At 39.3% G+C, this 25,030-nt stretch overlaps 1 protein-coding gene across 3 annotated transcripts; it reads right to left on the bottom strand.

The window, feature by feature from the left end:
* KLF5 (KLF transcription factor 5) lies at positions 1 to 24,903 on the bottom strand. Of its 3 annotated transcripts, XM_079903255.1 has the most exons (5): positions 24,709 to 24,903; positions 24,377 to 24,529; positions 13,818 to 14,691; positions 12,763 to 12,822; positions 1 to 1,821 (listed from the first exon to the last, which is right to left on the bottom strand). In XM_079903255.1, exons 3-5 carry the CDS (start codon positions 14,677 to 14,679, stop codon positions 1,643 to 1,645), a joined length of 1,101 nt encoding a protein of 366 aa, XP_079759381.1. In that variant the 5' UTR covers positions 14,680 to 14,691; positions 24,377 to 24,529; positions 24,709 to 24,903; the 3' UTR covers positions 1 to 1,642. The 3 variants fall into 3 exon arrangements, with proteins under 3 accessions (XP_079759381.1, XP_079759380.1, XP_079759379.1); XM_079903254.1 differs by having other exon boundaries at positions 24,377 to 24,903; XM_079903253.1 differs by lacking the exons at positions 24,377 to 24,529; positions 24,709 to 24,903 and adding an exon at positions 17,068 to 17,729.
* Between the last annotated feature and the right edge of the window lie 127 nt (positions 24,904 to 25,030).

Here is a 25,030-nt window from a genome sequence, read left to right as displayed (position 1 = left end):
TCTTTTAGGCACTTTTTATTTTCCAAAAAAATTTGTCATTTATATATATAAACATCTCATTCTCTCAAAAAATTCTACAACTATACAGCTGTTTGCTCCATTATTTGCATAGGAAATGACCACAATACAAAAATAAGAGGGAAAAAGAAGCAAAACAGCAACCAACTTATGCTTTCCATGTAGGTATGTTTCCACGTATAAACATTTTGAAGCCTCTTACAAAATATTTACACCGTTTGTCATCTATTTACACGTTTTTAAGAGCAACTTTTCTAACAAACAAAACTATAATTTATCAAGTTATGAAAATTTTCTAAAAAATTTACTATATTACCACAAAATAAATAAAGATAAACAATATTTTAAAAACAAAATTAAATTTTCATTTCAATTAAGACCGCTTTTGGCATTTTGCTTATTCATTCTGCCCTTTGGTTGACAGCATCAGTGTCACATTACTATTTTATATTGCATATGTGTAGCACTTACTTCCTTAAGTTTTCAACATGTCATTTATAATTAAAGGCAGACACTGAGTCAGTATTAACAATAGATTAACTAAACTGCACTGTAATTTAGGTAAAATTACTGTGTCTCACTGTATATTACATGCAAAGTCGACATAAACTGGCATTTAACCAACTGTACTGCACGAGCAAACATCTCGATATATGAAACCTGCATCATAAATTCCATGTTTCCATATACGAAAAACTACATCATAAACTCAACATTGCCATGTGAAAACTACGTAAGTCCGTCTTTTTAAAAAATGATACTGTTCAGCTTGTTGTAAGAGGTTTAATTTTTGAATATTGTTAACTGTCTTTTAGCTCGAGTTCACAATTCATACAAAATGTCGCTCATATTTAAAATAAACAATCTGATTTTAATCAGTGCATGAAATCTGCTTTTGAAGTTCATTTGAATGATTATTATCTCTTCCCCCTAGAGAAATGAATTTGGTAAGGTTTTAAAAGGTATCTTACCACAGGTTCTAACTGTCAATGTATTCATGGTTATTTTCAAAAGAATTATTTATGATTTTTCCCCAAAAGAATCTTAGAAAACATGTAATAAACCTATAAAGCTGATTTGCATATTTACAAAATTTCGAAGAGCAAATATAGGCAACTCATATTTAAAAAAAAAAAAAAAAAAGTTTGTTCAATGGCTATTTGGAATTGCCAGGTATGCTGCGCACCTCTAGAGAATTACCTAGTATTGAAAAAACTCCTCTGATGTCAAGTAAAATCTTGACACACAATCCAGCCGACTTCCTGTGCCTGCCAACTGACTTGTTTACTAAACACTGTCACATTAAACGGTGGTGCTTTGGGAAGAACACTGCAAACACACCCTGCACGCCCAATCCGCACTGAGATGAGGCTGCCTGTCTGAGATGATTGGCATCTGCCTGGGTGAAGCCAGGTTACAGCAAGCATTCCAGATTCTGAAAAGGACCAAACACTTTGGTATTAATACAATGTATTCCCTGTTTTCTCAAATATACAAAATATACATTTCCAGTCTTTTGTTTTCGTTTTCATCTTTCTCTATATAGTTAAGTTTGTAGTTTAGAATTTTGCCAAGCGAGCGGAGGAGCGGCGGCAGGCGATACGCGGGTGGCGGCAGCGGCAGCTCAGTTCTGGTGCCTCTTCATGTGCAGGGCCAGGTGGTCCGAACGGGAGAAGCTGCGGTTGCACACGCCGCACTGGAAGGGCTTGGCCCCCGTGTGCTTGCGGTAGTGTCGGGTCAGCTCGTCCGAGCGCGCGAACCTCCAGTCGCAGCCTTCCCAGGTGCACTTGTACGGCTTCTCACCTGTGCCAAGGGACCAAGAGGAGGAGGTGAAGGGATGACTCGGAACACGGATACAGGCAGTACTGCCTGCTAAGGCGTTTCTCTCAAACTCATGCTCCAAGGAGGGAAGTGTGCGAATTCCTTGATGAACTAAAAACCCCTCGAGTCATCTAGCACAGAGAGTCACTGTTTTGCAGAAGAGCACTTAATTACAGAGAGAAAAAGTATTCTGTCCATCAATACTATAAACTTAATGGACCACAACTGAGATCCTTTACTTCAACAAAGTGGTCCTAAAAGTTTCTGAATTAGCCACACTGGAACGTCCAGCACGTAAGCCAGTTTGCTTGAACACATGGCTTTCCAACATGGACTACTGGGCACTGGCTCTTTGAAATTCACTCCAGTACACATACGTACACACCTTCCCATTTTTCAGACTGAAGCAAACCAAAGCTGGAAAAAGAGTAAAGTTGAATGGTGCTAAAGCTTTATGCATTTGCCATTTAATAATTCCTCAACCAGATCAGAAAGTCTGGTACCGATAACTTCACTTTGGTGAAGGGTCATGAAACAGCCACAACAATTCTAACATTTGCTGATAAATGCATTTAATTTTCCTCTGCAATGCATTGAGCCAAAAAGCAAAATTCACTTCATCAACGACGTGCCAAATGCATATTATATGCCAGGCACCGTCCTGAATGCTTAGAATAAAACAAAAATGCCTGACCTCATGGAGCTTGTATGTGTAACATAGAAAAGCCTCTAATTCAATCTTCCTGTTCTTTCACAGCTCTCTTCACTTAAATGGTGAATTGATGTCTGAGCCGCTGCCCTATCCCTTGCAATCTGTATTTTTCTTAATGTTGTCTAAAGTTTGCTGGTTGCTAATCTTTCAAAACTACTCAGTATTGGCAGCCCAAAAGGATTCTGCCTATAGTGGCACCCAAAGAAACTCCCGATGGTCTGGCAAAGGCCTTTGCTACCCTTCACTCCAGACCAGCTTCTGACTTCATGCAATTACCCTGCATCATTGCATATTTTTGATATACAAATAAAATTAATGTCACTTTTGGAAAAAAAAACTACTTGCTATTTATAAGGCAGTCGTAACTCCCAGTTTTAGAATTGATTAGTTCTATTTAATTAAGATCATGTATTCCTCTAAATAAATCCCCAAACCTAAGAACTTCTCACTGAGCATTCACTTGTAGTTCCTATATTTTTGCTTTATTTTGTTATGATTTTCCATGAGTTTGTTTAAGATGAGAGCTTGTGAAGTCAATCTGCACATTAAAGTACTGCTGGCTTACTGCTGAGTTTTATATGGATAGCATTTTAAAACTCTGAGTAGCCAAACTCCTAAATTCCTTAAAACGTTTTCTTCTGCAAGGGAAGAGGTGCTTTGAACACTGGTTACTCAGTACCACAATGAAATCCAACTACCTTTCTGCCTGATTTAGCAGGATCATATTCAGGAAGTTGTAAGATTACTCAACTGAGTCCAAATTTTAAAAGACATTGTTCACATCAACTGAGATTTCCACAGCTCGTGGTTAATGTATTTTTGCTGTCCTGATAACCACTCTTGACACCTGAACAAAATCCCATTAAGGACAAAGATGGAAGGGCCAGAGCAGCCCTCTGAATCTTGTACCAGTTACTTCCCAGGAGATTTCCTTTCAACTCCTGTGGTGTGCACCCCTTAGCCACCCTTTGCCTCTCCTCTCCTCTGCCTCTGAGCCAAGACACAGATATTTTTTGTGTTTTTAAGTCCCTTTTAGGTTCCTACTGCTCCATTTAAAAAAAATGCACACCTCAATACCTGAAATGTTTTTTCCCCCCTCAGAGTAAATTCAAAGAATTTAAGCTAATATACTTAAACCTTTTGAGTAACAAGAAATAAACCACTTTTCTTTCACTTATATTCACATGTAATCTGTTTAATACATAGAAACGTCTTAATGCCAGTTGTAAATGTAGCTATCACTCTTGTCGATGTAAATCAAACAGAAAAAATTAACCTTTTGCACACAAGTGTTTGTTTTTGTTCCCCGTGAAAAATAAATCACAAAAACAAACATGTTGGTTAAATACTTTACTGTCATTTAATGGGAAGAGAAAGTTATTTCTGATGTCTGAGGCAAGGAAAAAAATTCCTAAAGTGCCCCAAATTTAAAAGAAGTCATTCTAGTCTTTTGAATTGAATAATTAAATGGCAAGAGAACTGAATTTTCAAAGTTTATTTAAGAAACAAGGGACACTAGACTCTTTTTGTTCACTATTTTTACTGGCTAGGAAGCAATAAACTGCATCAGTATTTTTAAAAGTTTACTTTACTGATTGGTTGAAAAACGGTAGCCATGAAAATTCCTAAAACATTTGGGGTTTTGCTCTCAATTTATATGTATCTATAGATTATTCAGCCAAGAATACTACCACTGTCTGGACGTTAGTTATGGGGCCAGGGCTTCACCATAAAAGCAAGGACAACTATTCCCCACTTGAGGCAGTTTCTACGGGATTTGTTCAAGTGTCAACACGGCTCAAGTAAAACATTGTAGAGGAAACTGGTACCCAATTTTTGGCCAAATAGCAGATTCAGGCCTTTCTTCCTCAGCCAGAAACACTATGCATAGTACTTCTGGGAAACCAAACTAACTTCCTTTAAGTTATTTCAACAAGATAGAGCTTTCAAAAGTTTAATTGGATTTTTACAGAATCTCTTTCCAATACCACCAATTTAAAATATTTAGTTAAGCTCTTTCAACATCAACTGTATTTTTAAGTTCTCATGCTGTTAATGTGAAACTTTCCAAAGGCAAAAAGAAAAAAAAAGTGACAAATTTGTACAGCATGTAAAACAAGCTTCAATTATCTCAAATAAAGTATGTACTTTCTCATTCTCTTTTAAAATTACTAGGACTATTTTACTAGAAATCCCTGATCTTTTAAAAAATTGTTAAGTTACACATACATATGGGTCCATACTGATTAAGTCAATTAATGTTAAGCAAAAACATTACCAGTAGAAGAAGGGAGTAGGCAGAAGCAGACACTGAGCACATACTCCCAACTCAGGTACTTGTATCTCATTTATCCTCACAACACCTCCAGGAGTCAGAAGCAAAATGATGAGCTCCACGTTCAGAAGCCTGGCCTGCCACTTTTCCTCAATGTCCTGCCTACATCCTCCATTAGCAAACACTAATACACGCTCTATATGAATGACTTAAGCAACACAAAGATATTGTTCACCTCTATTTAAAGATTCTGAAGCCACTTGTGAAGCTCAGTTAATGACTAGCTTAATGGACTGAGAGCAGGCCTGAAATCACAGATGGTCTGAAGCACAGGACACACTCCGACTGAGCCATCCCTGGCTGGGCGGAGACCTGCTTTTCAGGACCTGTGGAGTCCTGAGAGCTGTTCTATGCTGGGACTGACAATCCCCAAATATCACCTAATGACGGCTCTCTTTTACCCCAGGCTAAAGGAACTTCAGTGGGTTAGCAGAACATGTCTGTAAAGTATTTGAAAAGTCTTTAGCGATGTTTTTTCTTCTGCTGAATAGATTAAGAAATGACTTTTGAATCTACCACAATAGAATGGGAAAAGTTTCTCTGCTCTGCTGAACATACTCAATAGACTCACACCAAGGCCTTTCCCTACAATGTTCTACACAGATTCTTCTAACAAAAGAAAAATATCACAGATGGCAATATTTATCTTACAATAGTTATTTTAGGTAACGTTTTTGTTACAGCAAATTTGTGTACCTGGTTTCCTTCCTGATGGCTAAAAAATAAATCCAATCAATTACGTTTGACAGAGGCCCAAAATCATCAAAATTCAAGTCAATGTTTAGTAAAGGAGAGTATAACCTGTACTGATGAGTGTAACCTGTACCAAGCGACTTGCAAAACACAACGAATAAGACTTGGTCTCTGGCCTCAAAGAGCTTAACATCCATATTCTATTCTGACTGTTAAAGTGGAATAAAATTATTTCAATAGTCAATACTTAAGCTTAATTCTTAGAATTTGAGTCCTTGATGCTCAAATTGGGCTCTTATTTCAGGAGGAAAATATTTTCATGCAATTCAAGAATAATTAGATCTTTCCCATCATTAGCGACTTAAGGAATTTAGAGCTGAAACAGTATACATTCTAATAAAAGGATAAAAAAAAAGAAGCTTTAATCCAAGATTAAATAAACTCATAGGGAAATGTTAGGTATCTTAAAAAACAGATAAAGCAAGATGATTTGGGCTCATTAATTCATATTTCTATATATCTATGTCAGTAATTTTCCATTAAAAATCTTTTTATTAAAGGTCATTGCAGAACATCTCCTACACCTGGCAACAGAAGGGTAGGCAGTTCATTTCAAAGATCTGTATTGCCAGTATTTGCAAAATGCACCTAATGTTTACTAGATATAGTATCCCTGTCAATAACGTACTCACTTTAAGGAGGCTAATTAAAAGGATATATTAAGAAATTCCCTTCTTTCTCCCTGTGTATCTTTAAAATCGGACTCACCTGATTCCTTCTAGAAAACCTCTGAACAGTCCAAGAGAAATCATTCCACTTCTCTATATCCCCATCATCACTTAAATGTGATTTAAATGACTGATTTACACTGGCACAGATATTGCTGAATGAAGGCTTCAAATAGCTGTATTTTGCCTCCTTAACTAGCCATGAAAGTTCCTCAAAGGCAGAGACTGTCTTCTATTGCCTCACTTCTCCTCATGCACCTTTGGTTAATCACGTTTGGCCCAAGGCTGACCAACTTGGGAATTTTCATTCACGAAAAGGAGGGAAGGTATAAGAGACAGGGAAGCATCTAGTGTGAGGCCACCATATTGTGTCTTTTTTTTCTACGAACCCACCGGCAGCAGGGCTTTGCCTGGTTCTGTTTTGCTGAGGACCACTGAGTGTAATCTGATTAAAGGTACATTTAGGCGAGAACCGTACTTTTTAGCCTCTTCCGAAGGACATGTTCAGAATCAGTTGATTATCCATCCTGAAGTTGTCCAAGGATAAATCAACTATGTAAATGAGCTTTCCTTTCCAGAACTGGACTGGATTTGGTGAAAACCAAGCAGTTGTGGAGCCCCTAGTGCTGGCCAAAGGCAGCCAGGGAACTGCTACACCTGAAGGGGACAGGGGTGGGTGTGATATCCTGGGTGACAGGATATCTCTACCCCAGCAGGACCAATCTCTAGGCACCTAAGCTCCTCTCTGCTACTTCTCCTAGGGGTTCTGGACAAAAACATCCTCTATCATTGATAGTGTTAATGAAATACCAATTCCTGAGTCTCCTGACAAAAAGACAACATTCAGATTCACCTTCTTGTAATAAGAGCCCAAACCAAATTTTTTTTTAAAAAAAGCAAAGTCTTGGTGAAATATTTTACCTTCTCCTTTTTAACCAAACCAGAAAAATTCTGTTTTCATTTTTCTAGCACTGAATGAGTACTAGATATCCTTTCCTTTAATTTGCACTTAACGTGGTTACCTTGACCTGCAGATTCTTCCCAACTCTTAAAGGTTTATATTTATAAAGTAGTCAAAAGTATTTTCTTTTGCCCCGATGTTTTTTTATGAAAGCTACCTATGGTGTACTTCTAAAACAGTAACTCACCCTTAATCAGAGTTGTTAAAGATCCTTGAATATAAATAATACAGGCTGACAGAATAGGAATGCTGCTACAGAGACACTTACTGAAGTAGGACATTACTTTGTTTCTAATCTTTCACCTGAAAAGACGTAGCTCATCAAGTCAACAACTATTACTTTCTATAGAGCTAAAAATATCTGCCAAAGTAAAAACCTTTGGTGATTAAACCATTACTTTAAAAAAAAACTACATTCTCACTACCTTCACAGCTAACTGTTTCTGTCTCAACTTCAGCAATTCTATTTAATCCATCTATGAACCACCTTCTCCCACTAATTTATAAAAACAGAAGAAGAGATTCTCTTTGGATCCTCCACAAGATCAGTCAAAAACGTTTACTTAATCAAATTATACTTAACCGTCCATAAGCTTTATCATCTCAAAATAACGTTTAATCAATTTCCTATGTAAATGTTTTTCGGATGAAAGAACAAGTCCCAAAAGCAAAGTTTAATCTTCCCAGTGAGTCATTAAAAAGAAATTGTTTCTAAGCTTTCACGCTCATAAATACCTTTCCAGGGGTCTGAACCAGAGAATCTCTTTAAGCCACTATTTTTTTTGTTTACATTAACTTGAAATTGTCAATATAGAAAATAAATTTCAAAGCTGCAAACAAAAATAATTTAAGAATGTTTAACTAGTAACATATAACACAGGCTAAATGTGATACTTTTTCCTGCATAGTTTTCAAATATGGACTCAAAAAAATCACTGAGCACTAAATAATTTCATGCTGCAAAACTTCTTCGCCTCTACAGATAACACAGGTTACACATTTAACCAATATTGATCTCTAGATCCAAACTGCATGATCTCCACTAAGGCCATATATACAATCATACGCTGATTTTAGCTCTAAATCATCTTTTAAGGAAATGAAGTCCTTCCTATATTTTTTAAGTGTTTTACCACTTCCCACAGTTCCACAAAAGGAGTAACTCATGCTCAGAACATTATGAATGTTTTCTATTTGTGGGGAAGTGTTACAAATCAAAATACCTTTATTATCAACACGGTCAGTATTTTAAAATAAAAATCCATACCTAATATATTTAATGGATAATAAGTGTAGAGCAAGGCACTAGACAGGAATTTATATCTAAGGATTTTTTAGTACCCAAACTGAAACTAAAATCAATGCTTCGCAATAAATCTCTAGCAGAGATTCTGTATTTTAAAGTATACATGGTAACATCTTAATATAAATGTCATTAGAAAAGAAAGTGTTCTACAGAGCAAGTAAGGCAGAACGTAGGAATTTAGTCTCTTTACAAGTAGGCTTGGGCTCAAAATCTTTGCAAGGCTTACTGTGAAATTCTTTCTTAAACAAGGAATCCCAAATACAGCTCACTGTGAGATTCTAACAGGATAGTGCTTCACCCACAGTCCATTTTGTGTTGTTATGTTATTTATGTTTCCATTTTCTTCTGTGGGGTGTTTCCAATGGTCCTTTTCTTGTCAACCCATGGCAGGGCGTTCTGGGGTCATTTAGTCCCCACGTGGCAGCCCGTGCAGAGTCTGGGTCTAAGGGATACTGGAGCCCAGTGCGTGTGCTGCTCAGATTCTGCACAGATGCTCGTTTTCTGCCCGGCTCCAGACAGCTGACAAAGGACCTTAAAATGTTACCATACCCGCTTTTCCCAACTGCTTTAGTATATACTCTAGGGTTAAGTGTACAGCCATACATGTGACTAAAACTACTCAGATTTCAAACATCTGTATTCAGAGTTCACTATTTACTTCTTCAGAACTCTTTCTTTGGAAAGTTAAGTACTTTTTACTAATGTGTAAACACAATTTTCAAAGAAATTTCCACACTCATGAAACCAGTATCAGATGATGAGAAATGTTTTCAATTTCTTGCAAATTTTTCTTTGTTATATATAGTCTTAACTTTTTCCTATATTTTGGCCCCAAGCCTGTGCTCAGAAGTTTTTAAAATCTTCACTACGAAATTAAAGACAGTAAGATGTATGAGCAGAAACAACTATACTGCTGGTTGCAGCAGAATATTCTTTTTGATTTATGAATCAGTTTAACAGTCACCTTGATTTGTAAGGGCAGAATGGTATGTGAATCTCTTTTTTAAAAAGGTGCTTGGGAGCAGCTTTCAAATGATGGCAATGGGTAAAGCCCCTTGTACACATCATGAGGCTTACACAAATTTCAGTAGAATGTTCGAATTTAAATGGTGTTAAGAGTGCAAATAATTTTATTTGGAAATATACACTTCTTGACACTGTTGCCTAGAAGCAGCCATAATTATTTCTAACCAGAGGCATGACATGTATATACACACACTACAAATAACACACAAACACCCCTACACACGTTTAAGGGTACCCGTATAGGCTTACAAGTATGGTACCACATGTATATAAAGATGTAGCATGTTTTTAAGTGAAATAGTTTTTTCCCTAGAAAAGAGGAAACATCCGTTTCAGGTATTCTGTCTACCCATATATAGAACTTTTTATTATTTGCATATTCTTTCTGAATAAAGAAATCGAAGTGTATAAACTTAGAAAAACTTGAATGCTATGAGACTTCTGGTTCAAGAAACTGATTATTTTCTACTCTTTCATCCCAAATATTTTTAAAAAGGTCTTGTTTTGGAAGGACTATTTCCTTAGGTTCAATTTTTAAGTCAAGAAGCATTTGCAATCTAAAAATCCAGAATATGCAATTAAATAGAACTCAGGCATAGGCTGTTTTAATTGCTTAAATCGTTTTTAAAACATAAGGTAACTTGACATTTTAAAGCAATCACAATTATATTCCAAAGAAATCCTAGGGTCCTTCACATTCTGCCTGCCAAATGGCAATCATTTCAAAAGTCATTTTTTATTTTTGATATCAAAAACAAGATCGACCTTCCCATATAAATTGTTTTTAAAGTCCCCTAACAAATTGTCAGGGGAGGTGGGAAGGGGGTGGGCGGGAGAGAGAAAGAAAACAAAAATCTAATACATGAGAGCAGTTACTTAGAAATACCTGGGCCTTTAAAGGAAGAAGAAGAAAAAAAAAGACTTTGCTGGCTTCAGATACATTCATTAAAAAACAACAGGCAGGGAGGGGAGGATGCAATGAGAGAGCACAGGTAATTTTCAAAGGCATTGTCTAGAAACTAGAAATGAGGAGAAAACAACCTCAATGCTCTATGATTACCCAAGAACGGGTTTAGCCAGATGAACAAGTCTGCTACAAACCCTCCCCAAGGCATCTGAAAGGCTATCAAACAAAACTTTATTAAACTGGATTACAGGGTCTCACTCATCAGATGTCGATGGCCACACATTTATGATCTGGTGAAAAAGTCGATGCATGGGTCCCAAACTAGGCCTACATCTTCTTTTTAGTTGTTTTTTGTTTTTTTTTTAAGTACGAGCATTGTTAAGACAACCCACTATTAAATTTCTCTGCCAGCAGGTCAAGTTCCAGACTCCTAGGTATAAGCATTCAGAGCACTAAACCCTGACAGGGGTTGCAAGGCCACTTAGATATGCTCTGACTACATCCCTGCAATAAGCAGTTGATTACATCGTTATATAGTATCGCCCTCCTCTTTTATTAGGAGACTTTAACCTCAGGAGAAACGTGTTCTCTCCTTTCTATCTCCTGTTTCAAGGACTTTCAAAGGAAAATAAAACAATCGTTCAGAAGTTTTGAAGTTATTTCCTCTTCTCCTTAATCAAAATTCAAGTAAAAACCCATTTTCAATGTTTCCTTAATATATAACACATGAAGGATAGTTTAGTATTTCTATAGGGAATGTTTTCATGGCCTTGTCATATGTATTCTGAAAACTTCAGGTTTATATGCTTAATGGCTGTTTGTTTAACTATAAATATAACTTCTACTTTGGGCTGCTGAGGTAGGATCTTTCCTTTTACATAATCAATCTGTCTCTATCTAAAAACTTTGGGCCGGATTAACCCATTGGTTTCACTGATAAATACATGAGATGTCTTTTCTTTAAAAGCAATTGCTCAGAAAGCCCTGGAACCTACCACGTTGTCGCCAACACTATTCAGGTTTGAAGAAGTAGTGTTTATCATTGCGATATCAAGTAATACTTCCTAACGTGCATACAAAATGTCTGCAGCCATATTCCTCTTAGAGCTCGATCTCAGCACTGACCTTTGTTCAAAGGCTTTTACTTTTTAATGCAGCAGTTAAGAGATAACTGTTTCATTTATCAAAACTCAATTTCCATAGTAACATCCAGCCTGGGGAGATTCAAGTCCTCAGACTAATCCAACAACCCATTCAAAGGAACTGTTGAATACTTTGGTTTCCATAGCAATGATGGAATAAAACATTTTGCTAGGTCATTGCTTTTCTTAGCAAACTTATTCTCTGAACTTTAGGTTAAAGCTGCATTTACTGAGAGAAAAAAAACAAAACATCACTTTGTATAGGTTCCTCCCTTTAGAGCTATCCTTTTAAGAAAATCACGAACAGTAACCACCTATATATTTGCAAATACTTTGGGTACTTGGAGGCTTTTACAGCTTGCCACCTCGTTTCGTCCTCAAATGAGTTCTGATGTAAAGTTTTAAAATGAAAAAGCATTTTTAAATGATTGTATAGATCTGACAAGATATGTATTCACAAAATTAAAGGGGCTAAACATGTTAAACACGGATGAGATATAAGCTAGAATAAAGATAAAGTCTCTCCGATGTATAAAATACGGGCTGGGGTAGGATGTAGAGTAACTTTTAAACCATGACCCCAGTTTTGCCTGATTTTAATACTCTGCAATTTCGACCCTACCTTTCACCAAGCATGGAAAACATGCTAAACGCAGATATTTTAGGTTAAGGTGAAACTAAAGATAATGTATTCAGCAGTTATGCTTTACATGCTAAATAGAAAAGGTTTTAGTGTTTGATATAGTTTTATAGAAGCCAACTGATTTGCTGCGGAGGGAGAAAATGAGTTACATTTTTTCCTTCAAGATAGGAATAGCAGTGCCATTAAAGTTTTAAAATCCATTAGTAAACTTCGTTGTTTATGTTTGCGAGCAATTAATTCTACGTGAGGTGACAGGGCAAGGCCTTAGTGAGGGAACGTCAGCCTTCCTGGAACCAAACTTTTTCACTGAACTGAATTTTGAGCCAGGCCAGTGCTGAAAAGGTAGGCCATTAAAAAAGTAAAAGTTGAAAGAAGAAAGAAGAGATCAAACCACGTGTTGGCTTTTAAAGGATGAATACCACTTAACACTGTTTACAAAACTCACAGAATTAACAAGAAAATTAACATACCAGTATGAGTCCTCAGATGAGCTTTTAAATGAGAAGATTTTGTATAAACTTTTGTGCAGCCTAAAATAAAGGAGAAGAACAGCGTGTCATTCTGGAGATCCTTTTGCAATCTTTACATTTGATGACTCGGTGTTTAAAATCTGGCTTTAAAGAAGAAATCTCTCACACAAGGAGGTATTTGAAACTTCAATTTTAAGAGATGTCTTAAAGCATACTCCCCTACTACCTGATTAAAGGTATAATGTGATTTGCTTTATGTATCACTTTAGCATAAAGAGAGCAGGCAATCAAGCCAAGCTACAAATGGGAAATGTGTGCTTATACCAGTAGGTGCTTTATACTAACTAGTAACACATACTTCAGTGATTTAAAAACTTTTAATGGCTCTAGAGCTGACAATGTTAAACCATTATCCAAGATGACTGCAATTTTCTGTACTCCCACATTTCTTGTTTTTTCATTTAGTATGTCATGCCATATCATGTATAATAAATTAAACCCTGTATTAATCATAAACTAGCTTATGCCAGCAACTTATAGATATATTCATAACCGTCATCAGTTTATATTTTGGGCCACGTATCTCATTCAAGAATGAGCGTATGTTCACATGCTATCAGAACCAATCTTGAAATCTATTCTGTAGATAGTTCTGTCTTGTAGCAACCTACTCTTCATTCCCACCCCTTATTTTCCCCTACCTTACTTAAGTAATCCCTTTTCAGAGAACTTAATGTAGAATTAACAACTCCAATTTAGATTGCTACAGTAAACAAAGAAAATGTAGCAAGACTCTAAGGTATATAATATTAAAGAGAAAAAAGTCCAAAGTAATCTTTTTTTCCAAACATTCCAGACTTTTTAACACATCACATAAACACTAGGTAACTAAATGGTTACAAACTTGGGTAAAGCACAGAGACTGGGATGCGACAAGAACAGAGTAGGTGAATTTTTTTTTTTTATTGTCAAGCACTACTCTCCCGTGTAAAAAGGCACACACAAACACACACTAAATACACATATAGATGCTTCAACCAGGTAGGATCACATACCCGGATAATCGCAGTAGTGGATGCGTCGTTTCTCCAAATCGGGGTTACTCCTTCTATTGTATCTGACAGGTTGGATGTTTTGCGAAGTAACTGGCAGGGTGGCAGGTAAATTTGGATTATGAATTGCCAGTTTAGAAGCAATTGTAGCAGCATAGGATGGAGGTGGGGTTAAATTCTGGAGCATCTCTGCTTGTCTATCTGGACTTCCAGGCTCTGAGCTTGGTGGTGACGGGGGGAAGTAAGTGGCCTGCTGGGAAAGAAACTGACTTGGCATGGGGTATGTGCAAGGGGGCATGCTCTGGAATTGCTTCATGGCAGTCTGCGGGACGGCAGAGGTGTGAGTGTTAAGACCCGCCATGGCGGCCGACACTGAAACATTAAGACTGTCCATCACTGCTGTCTGGTTTGTAGAACTGGGCATATCTAGATCCGGTGTATTCAGGAGCTGGTACAGGTGGCCCTGCTGGGGAGGGACAGAAAGATGAAGGTCTGGTGTAGGAAGTTCTTGTTTGATGAAAATATTGTTCACCTCTGGAGCTGCGGTCTGGTGGGAGCTGAATATACTGGTGAACTCAGGGAGGGCCTGGGTCGGGGCCGGAGGAGGGGCTGTCGTTTCACTCTGGTGGCTGAAAATGGTAACAGGTTCTGTCTTGATGTGTGTTACGCACGGTCTCTGGGATTTGTAGAGGCCAGTTCTCAGGTGAGTGATGTCAGGGAGGAAGACGTTCATGTTGATACTGTAAGGTAACCCTTCACTGTCAGTGAAGAACTGGTCTACGACTGAGGCACTGTCTCGTCTATACTTTTTATGCTCTGGAATTATAGAAACTGGAGGAAGTTGAGGTGTCAGATACTTCTCCATTTCACATCTTGTCTAAAAAAGAAGAGATACAAACATGTATAATCCACCCAATTCATCATCTCAGGAAGGACAAACTGTGCTTACTAAAAATTCCCCCCAACAATCCTTATGAAAAGTACTAAGGCAAACTCCTAAGTGTTGCTTATAAACATATCTGGTTTATTTGTCAATTGTGTAACAAAATGGTTCACCAAAAACTTACGAAACTGTGTTTAACAAGTATTTGGTAAAATAGCCCCCAATCAACCCCAGATAAAAAGTGAAAGAGACAAACCAAGAAGAAAAAGGAAGCAAACAGAAAAAATATTCCTTTCTGATGCAATAATAAAATATACTTTATCATCACTCACATACAAGCAGGGTTCCCTGCCCCATTACATTTAAGTTTGCAGCTGAAATACATTAGTGTAATATGGCCAAATTACCTTGATTCTGTTTATGTCATACAGGTAAATTCAGTGTTTAAAACAGAAAGAAAAAAAAAAAAACCCAGCAAACCTTAACCATAATATTGAAACATTTCTCGCTCTCTCTCCTTTTTTTTTTTTTTTTTGCTTGGGTAGATATTGCTAAAATATTTAATATAAAACATATTCCTTGGCTATTTCAGTGCCTTTTCCATTTTATAGTTCAGTGGAAACTTAAATACAATGTCTTGAGCAAAACATAGTATCCACTGAAAAGAACAAACCAACTTCACCCTTCACCATTTGATCTAAACGTTGATTTTAATCAGCAGATTCTGTAATTGGTTAATATGATAATGAAATGTTCCTATTCATATCCCTATCTAAAACAGATCTTTAATTACCTAGGGGAAAACCATTCCCTTGGTAGAGTGGTGCTAAGGGGCCCGTGGGTGGGGATAGGCTGCCTGTCGCCAGCACAGTCATCAGCCAAAGATTTATCGTGTGCTCCTCAGTGGGCCAATGCTACATTCCCCCTCACTCTGTAAAAAGCTCAACCTTATCCTCTTGTGTCTTCTAAGCAGCAAACTGACAAATAACCAAATCATTTTAAAATGGTGATTTTTTTTTTTTTAGGACACAACCCAGCTTGTAACTGGTCTCCTCCGTCTTTTCCAGCTATCGTTTTTCCTGGTATAACATAAACTTCTACAATTTTTTACACTGAAAGGAAATTTCAACAGAAAAAAACCCCACAAACACACACAAAACACCCCAAACTAGATGCTCATAGAACGATCAACCACGGTATCCTAACCAGTGAATAATACAGTCATTTTCTGCTACTACTTAATTTCAAGTGTTTCAAATCAGACCCCGAATCATTCGGTGTGGATACAGACCGTGTCTCCCGCATAGACACGATTTAAAAATAAAAATTAACGCTCTGGTTTTGTGAGTCACTTCTCTGACAAATGCCACTGCCCTTTCACAGCACTGCGACACTCGCAGACCTCCCGGAGCAGAAGCTGGGTAGCAAATACACAGTGTACCAAGGGGCTATTAAATGAGGCGTCTTGAAATAAACCGAACTAAACCCTTTCGTGCACTTCACTCCCATGGTGGTTAGTGGTTTCTGATTTTAGCTCTTCCAGCTGTTTGCATGTGGGTATGCTTCCAATTTTTTTTTTTTTTTCCTTGGGACAGGCTAAAAGTCCCGGGAAGTTTTTTCTGGGCTATATGACTCCCTGCGTGGGCGAAAGAAACAGGCGGTTGCTCTAATTCGGCTGCCGGGCAAGTGTAAAAGCCAACTGCCAGCTTTCATCGAGGCTCCAAGAGGAAATTTACACGCACATGAAGAAACCAACAACCCCCGGTCTTTCTTTGTCTTTCTTTTTAAGGAAAAATAAGCGCTCCAACACCACCTTAGCTTTCCCAACTCCCGTTTCCCAAAGGCAGCCCTACGATAGCGTCTAAAGCAGGTTGCACCAAGGGATATGAAACTAGCACCCCCGAGGGGCCTCCCTACAGCACCCTGATTTGCGTTTCCACTGAACCCGGGACGGCGTGGGACGGGGGTGGGTAGGGGGAGAGTCCAAGGCCGGGGCAGCGGCAGGAGGCGGGATTAAGAGGACACGCGGAATCGAAGCGAAGTAGGGCGTGAGGTACGAGGTTTCATCCCCCGAGTGGAAGAAAAACAACTAAGGTGCGTGTGAGCACCAGTTCCCTCCTTACCCTTTCCCGGACAGAGCCGCCAGGGCAGATTCCCCTTGGACCCTCCCCTTCAGGTACCCCCACCTTCTCCCGGCGAAAAGCGAGTGCCCGGCCAGGAGGGCAGGGCGGGGCTGCCCCCCAGACCCGGGCCGCGGTGCGCCCCGACGCGCGCCCCAGCCTGGAGCGGCCCCTGTCGCCCGCGCGTCGCAGCGGCGGGACACGCCCGAGTCCCGGGAGGGAGGCGGAGGGAGGGAGCAGCTCTTCCTACCTGGACCAGCTCCTCGGCTGGCAGTCTCGGGCCGGCGGCGGGCGGCGGCGCCGGCTGTGGCGGCGCGGGCTGCGCCTGCGGGTGGTGATGCGAATGCTTCAGCTCGTCGCCGGGGAAGAGCGCCGCGTCGCGGGCCGGGTTCGCTGCGCCCAGCACGGGCTTGAGCTGAGCGAACACGGGCTCGTCCTGCGGGGGCGGCGGCTGGGGCATAGGTCCCAGGCGGGCGCTCATGGTCAGCACCCGCGTAGCCATGGGAACTTGGGGGTCGGCTCCGGGCGCGGGGTGCGGGTTGAGCGAGCTTCCCACGTCGCCCACGCTGACTCGGGCCGGCGAGCTCGGCGCGGGGCGGCGGGCGGAGGAGGGTAGGCTCCGGGTGGACCCTTCAACTCACACCAGGCGCGGTTTTTGAAGGCGCGCACGAAAACCCAAACTCTTCCGCTCCGCCTCGCGTGAACGCCGATGTCCTCCCGGCGACCACTTTCTCCCGCCCCGCCCCGCCACGCTCCCTCGCTTCCCCGGAGCCCGCTCCCGCCACGGCCGGTGTCCCCGAGCGAGCTGCTAGCGCGCGTACCTGCCCCGCGACTACTGACACTTGACGCCCGCCTCTATTTTACCCAACTCTTGGGGGGCGGGGCCCAGCGGCGAGACTGGCAGCGCTCCGGCGAATCCCGAGGCCCCGAGGCCGGCCGGGCCGGAGCGACTAGCCTATGAGAAAGGAGAAGCTTGCCCAGAGCTCCGCCTCCGCCGGGCGGACCGCACCCCTCTCGGGCCACGAGCTTCGCGCGCAGGGCGGCCGCGCAGTTTGTACACAACTTCTGTGACAGATTGGGCTGGCGGAGCTGGGGGCGGAGGAAGGAAAGAAGCGGGTGGAATCTGGGGAAGAGAGGGAATTCGGGTGGAGACGTGGAGGGAGATCTCTACGGACTGTTCTCTGCCAGGATTAGAGAGAAAAAAGAGTTTTTCAGGTCTTAGGTGTTGTGCAAGGACCTGAAACTCACAAGCTGAAACCTAGAAGGCAGCTAGGTGCGGGCGCTAGGGTTTTGAAGAGTTTTGTTTAATGAGCGTGTATTTTTAAATATACAAAATGTACTTTCTTTAGCGCAGAACTAGGGGCGGTGTGATAAATTTAAAAACAGCTCTTGTCTCTGTGTATCTTTAGCAGTGAATATATCCATTTAGCAAAGCAAATTTGGAATGTCCTGAATAAAAGTTTTAATGGCAAGTATTTTTTTAAGTCCTTACATAAAAGCTTTTTTTTTTTCCCTACAGTATTTAAATGAGTAGGAGTAGTTTTCACACACACTTCAACTTCGTATCCGTGTATGGAGAGGAGGGGGATGGGTCATATGAATTTTGAAGTTTTTAATATTTACACTGTTGATTCTAGCCAAAGCATGCAATCTAATTTAAGCACTGACGACTAGATGAAACGTATTTAAATAGACATTACATCTTTGACTTATTTTTGCTACCACTGTGTGTTCAAAAAGTGGAGTTTAGTATTTACAAAACAGAAACGTAGCACATTTACCTTTCACCATGGCACCTACTCCTACGAAAAGGCAACCAAAGAAGCCACAAACGTTAGACAGGCAGCAGCTCTGAAAACTGGGAATCCAAATTTGTAGGAAAGTAATAGCCAAAATATATCACTGTCCATTGACTGTGTTATAATGGGAAGGTGAATTTTTGCCAGCAATCACCTAAGGAAAGCACTTTCCTTAATCTTTAATGTTCTTGTACAAGATTTTTATCTGGCTTATTGGGAAGCCGTTAACAATACACTGAAATAAAAATGCCTGGAATATTACTACATATGTGTATATATGGTGACAGAACACTATACCATTAGACATTTTTACATATACAACATCACTTCACAGTAAGGCAGCTTTTACAAAAAAGAGTTCTTAGGAAAATGTTCTCCTCAAGAAGTGAATCTAACAAAGATAGGGATCTCGTTTCAGTGTGTAGATTAAAAAAGTTTATATACACAAAGTGTTACAGGTGTTTATTATTAGAAAACATAAAATTATGCTGTAAAAAATATTTTTTCTCCTTTTCATTCTGTTCTTGTTAATGATTCATTTTTAGAGCTGTGATCACTGATTTCAGAGAATGGTTGACGACTACTTTCATGTTACCAAAGTATTATTTAATGTGTTTTGGCAAATTTTTTTCTAAGCAATCTCACACCATCCACCTTCACCTTTAAAAAGCCGCCCTGATTTTCTCTGATATTGAACCCAATTATATAATTAAATAATTTAGAAACAGATTATAGAATTGGTATGGGATTTAATGTAACTTTAAAAAAAAATTGAACCTTGCAAGATTTTTAGTACTTAATGCTAATAACATGATCAAACCTGTGTGATATAGATAACTCAATAGAATTTTGTATTCTTTTTAACTTTAAATCTAACTTAGATTTAATACAAGTTGGTATCTATTTATATTTTAATTTGCTTTTAAACCTATCTAGACCTTTCCTTTTGTCTCTCTCTTTTTTTTTTTTAACCAGAGCGTTGATGGCCTGTTATTTCAACCTAAGCTTTTGCTGCAATAAAATCCAGTTATTTTACTGGAAATATTTCTACATTTCACACCATTTTTTAACATGCATTCATTTACAAAAGCGTTTCCAATGCAAAAAAAAAAGCTATTTGATAAACTTTTAATAAAATATTTTTATAGTCCTTTAAATTTTTTTTCATATTTCCACTTTTCTTAATGAATGCAGATATGAACATACCTATGGTTGGGCTCGAAACATATTTACAGCCGAAAAGCTGAATACAATCTTTTTTGCTCAAATACAGTAGCATTTATTTAAATTTCATTCCTGACATAAGGGTTCATGAAATAGGGCTGCCACTTTTAAGTAATAGTTTCTCTGAAATACCCAAGTCTGCAGTCTCACAGAAAATAATTAGCTTAGCACTGTACAATAGTACAGAAATTGGAAAGAAATCCTTTTCTGAGACATTTGCCATGCGGTTCTGAACATATAAAAGACATGTTCAACCAAGCTTACTTGCTGTTGCTGTGAACACAAATGCTCCAGCTGCAAACCTGCTTCACTGACTTAGCCAAAAGGGTTAAAACTTGATAAATATTTTTCAAATGTTCCAGGTTCTGCATTGGCGTGAAGCCAGACAGTGTGAATGGACAGATACTCAATTACTTTGAACTTTCTAGTTCTTTGCATTCCTTCCTGCTTAGTAGTGCTGTACCATGAGGGAAGATAGGAGAAAACAAAAAACAAATGTCAGGTTTCAAAAATCAATTAGTGGCCTGGCAGTGGTGTGTTAACTGAACTGTGCCAAAACAGAGAATTCGGAGGGAAAGAAAGAAGAAAAGTTGAGTAGTCAAGTTAGGTAGGAGGGTAAGCACAGAAGCAGTGTGCATGCTTAAGTCCTTAGTCACTGGGCAACACAGATTTAGTCTTAGAATAAACCCTAAGTGTCACTATCTTTACGGGAATAAATACGCCTGAATGTGTGGAGGCTGAATAGGCATTCAACGATGGGGAAGGGGAGGTTTGAAGGAGGCAGTGGAAAAAAATGGATAAATAGCTTCTGAATGATGAGATGAGAGAAATATGAAGCTATCACTAGGGCAACGTTCACAGGAAGACACGGCAAAAGAAATATCTGTGTTCAGTTGTTTGGCCGACACGTCACGGAGAGCTTGAAATTAAGGGATCTAGAGTATTTTTGACAACATTTTATTCACTTTGGAAACTATTCATGGAATATTGCAACTCGGTAAAATCAAAGTCAAATTTCCGAGTGATATTGGGCCATAGAAAAAGCACGACAAAGAATAAAAATCTTCTTCTTTTTTTTTTTAATAAGGGAGTAAATTCTCCTCTAGGGTAAGATTATTCAATTTAAAGTGACTTTTTTGATAATCATTGATTATCCACCTAGTGTCAGAATCTGTATCAGTAGGAACGTAAGACAGAATTATTGTCCTTTATTTCACACTTTTAATCTTTTCTATTCATTAATGGCAACTGCTTGTACCCCCACATAAAAAGAAAAAAATGCCATTGAGAAAAGAACACAATAAACAGAAGCTTCAAATGAGATTAGTCAAAATTCAAACCATTTTGACTCAAAAAATTAAGACACACGAGAAAAGATGTCCTTTCCTTTTGTGATGAAACAGTATGTAATTTAAATAGGATTATAGACTTCTTTTTGTATAAATTAAAGGGATGTCAAGAAAAAAGCTTCATATTCTATTTTTTTACTATCTCAACCTCAGTTCTTAAGGAATTAAATTTTATATTTAAGTTTGAAGTTAAATGTGTTCTTCCTGAAATATCTCATAAAACTCTCAATGTGCACTTATTCCTAAATGTACTATAATTTATCCTATTTTTAAAACTCTAGTAATATACAACAAACCGTATTTTACCTTTTGGGGGTACTGGGATTGCTTTTTCTACCTTGTTAGTTTGATAAGCAGACAACTATAAATGCCTTGAACCAAGTTACAGGCCAGGCATACTGTAGCTTAAACTGTACAGTATTTGAATTCTGACTCTCAACATGTTAGGAAAGGTCAAGAGAAAAATCCTGAACTGAAGTAGTTACACCAAACAATCTTTTAGAACATTAAGGAGGCCTCATCACCAGCATCACAATGAGCAGTGTTTTGAGCCAATTGCTGTTCATGTGATGACAAAAGCACTAATGGTCCTAGGCTGTGAGGCACTCCTACTGAATGCTCAAGTGAACTGTGCACGGGGCACAAGAAAATACGCCTTTGGAGGTTAATTTGTGAATGAAATGTGTAAGGATAGTACTAAGCCCAATGCTGGCTCTTCATGCCTTTGTGTCTATCCACTGGTGATGGTTGTGTAAACTTGTGTAAATTTTGAAGAGGACCGTTTGACAATAAGCAGAAGAAGGCTAAAATGTAAACAACGTTTAAAACAATAGATAATTCTCCCTCTAGGAAAAATATTACATTATACACTGAAAAGAACCCAGGTATCCAACAATAGGAAAGTAGTTCAATAGCAGCCACTGAATCTACTACCATATTCATATTATTAAAGGATATTTAGTCACATGGGAAAATACTCATGACATGTTAAGTAAAACAAAGTAAAGAGGTTTTTATACACACAGACCCAAAGATGAAAAGAAAATGCAAAACACGTATGTATTTTGGTGGCTCTCATTGGATGGTCAAATGATGGGTGGTTTTACATTGCTTTATACTTTTGAATAGTTTCTAAATTTTTCACAATTGCCACATATTTCATTTGTAACCAGAATAAATGTTTTCAATAAAAAAACATACATAAATGTTACCTCTATACAATTAAGGGTTTATTGGAACTGTAGGTGAAGATCAAATGATTTTCCATTTGAAAGCACCAAATACAACCACAACTTGCCGGCACCCTGTGCTGGGAAAATATGTAAACCTTCTTAACCAAGCCAGTAGATTTTCAGCATTTACTGCAGAATAAACAAGCTGAAGAGAGATTACAAGGTTTGAAGTTTGGAAAGGGATAACCTGGGAATGTTTTAAATATAAATATGCTTTAATTTATTTCCTAAGTGATCAACAAGATTTCTGCAATGATTTATACTCAAAGTTATTTTGGGTATCTCATTTTACTTTCTTGCTTTGTTTTCCCCTATTAAATGAACTAGGTTATTTACAGTGTTTTGACAAAATGCATAGACTCTTAAAAGTTCATATGCATCTCTTAAGAGCTGTTTGTGCTTTTTGTGGTTCCCGCCCCCCCCCCTTCACGCCTCAGGGTTTGTGGGATTTCAGTTCCCCGACCAATCCCAGGGCCACCGCATTGAAAGCGACGAGTCCTAACCACTGGACAGCCAGCGAATTCCCATTTTTGGAGTTTTTTAAATTCTAAAATATTCATAAAGACGATATAGAGTAAAATGGTTTCTAATGGGATGTGTTTACTATCTTCTCTCTGAAAGCCTTGTTCTCCTTACTGGCACCTAAAGTTGTTTAAAGTAATTCCCAAACTTGCTTTCTGGGAATTGAAAATTGAAGTCAGCGGAGCATATTGGTGGTGGTCTAGGAACTTAATATTTTAAACATTTTTCTATAAACAAGTCAATAGAGAGCAGCTTTCAGAGTTAAGGGCCCACATGCCCCTTCTCCACCCTCCCATCATGACCTCAACCCACAAGTAAAACATACACACATACACACATACACACACACACACACACACACACACACACACACATACCCCTATTCTAAATCATCCAGCACATCACTGGTGCCTGAAAACATTTATTGAACACACTTAGTGTGCTGAGCACTGCTGTAGGCCTTGAAAATACAAAGATGGGTAGGATACAGTCCCTGCCCTAAGCATTATCTGACAGGTAACTCCCCCCACCCCCACCTCAAATATGTTTCTTGCTTCTCAGTAAATTGGAGTCCAAACTCTTCAGTTCGGGATGTTGAGCCAACCCCAGCCGATCTTTCCAGCCTGGAATCTCCCTACACCGCCCTGCCTCTTCTCCCAGGAGCCTTAGGCTCTAAGCATAGGGATTATTTGTCATTTCCCAAATGCCACTGCTGTTCCCTCCAATGTCTGTCTTTGACTACATATACCATAAATCACAAGCCCAGCTAAAATCCCACCCCTCTCCCAAGGTCACTCCGTATACCCCAGTAAAATTTATACTCTTTTGGTTTCTTCTCCTTCCCATTAGCTTTGTATCCCCAGTAAAGCATTCCTAACCATCTGCCTTGAATCCATCTCCCCCTACAAAATCTCATGCCCCTGCAGGACACGAATGGTCTTGTCTTTGTGTCCATCATGATGTCTCTGAGCACAGTGTCCCACACCAAAGAGGCCACTGATGTTTGGTGAACTCAATTTTATTCTTATAAACATAAAAGGTAAAATTAAGAATAAAAGTTTCATAGAATGCCATCTTAAAATGTAGAAGAAATGAGTTAGAAATATCACCCTCTTAACAACCATTGTAGTATTAATTGATTAAGGCAAGAATTAATGGAAGCTAAAATGATTGGGTACCATTCTGATGAGAAATAGGATATTTTACATAGTCTCAAAGTATTTCCCCACAAATAAGGTATTAATTACAATGGGAAAAATAGTAACCTACCAATGGAAAAACTTGGCAGACACTACCTTAAGCAGATGATCAAAATTCACATCATCATTAATGGGACAAACTGATATCATGGGTTTTTTTTGATGTGATGAACTGAGAAGGATGCAGTGTTGTTTATCTTGTGTTGTATTGTACTGTACATAAAAATACATCACCTGAGGGCTTCCCTGGTGGCGCAGTGGTTGAGAGTCTGCCTGCTAGGGCGGGAGACACGGGTTCCAGCCCTGGTCTGGGAGGATCCCACATGCCGCGGAGCAACGAGGCCCGTGAGCCACAAGTACTGAGCCTGCGCGTCTGGAGCCTGTGCTCTGCAACGAGAGGCCGCGATAGTGAGAGGCCCGCGCACCGTGACGAAGAGTGGCCCCCGCTTGCCACAACTAGAGAAAGCCCGAGCACGGAAACGAAGACCCAATACAGCAAAAATAAATTAAATAAATTAATAAACTCCTACCCCCAACATCTTCTTTAAAAAAAAAAAATACATCACCTGAGGGCTCCCCTGGTGGCGCAGTGGTTGAGAGTCCGCCTGCCGATGCAGGGGACGCGGGTTCCTGCCCCAGTCCGGGAAGATCCCACATGCCGCAGAGCGGCTAAGGCCCATAAGCCATGGCCGCTGAGCCTGCGCGTCCGGAGCCTGTGCTCCTCAAGGGAGAGGCCACAGCAGTGAGAGGCTCGCGTAACGAAAAAAAAAAAACATCACCTGAATCTAACCATGAGGAAAGTCAGACAAACTCAAATTGAGGAACTTTCTACAAACCACTGGCTTCACTCTTCAAAAATGTACAATAAATATCATGAAAGAGGGACTT

This window comes from Stenella coeruleoalba, assembly GCF_951394435.1.
Source record: "Stenella coeruleoalba genome assembly, chromosome: 18".
NCBI classification, from domain to species: Eukaryota; Metazoa; Chordata; class Mammalia; order Artiodactyla; family Delphinidae; genus Stenella; species Stenella coeruleoalba.
This window is presented reverse-complemented; position numbering and strand designations above follow the sequence as displayed.

What these genes read in the sequence shown, in the direction of transcription:
- KLF5 (XM_079903253.1), bottom strand. Translation starts at nt 17,319, where the DNA reads ATGGCTACGCGGGTGCTGACCATGAGCGCCCGCCTGGGACCTATGCCC. An exon ending in CAGCCGAGGAGCTGGTCCAG is followed by an intron (nt 14,692 to 17,067) that starts GTAGGAAGAGCT and finishes CTTCTTTTTTAG; the next exon opens with ACAAGATGTGAAATGGAGAA. An exon ending in TCATCTGAGGACTCATACTG is followed by an intron (nt 1,822 to 12,762) that starts GTATGTTAATTT and finishes CCCTTGGCACAG; the next exon opens with GTGAGAAGCCGTACAAGTGC.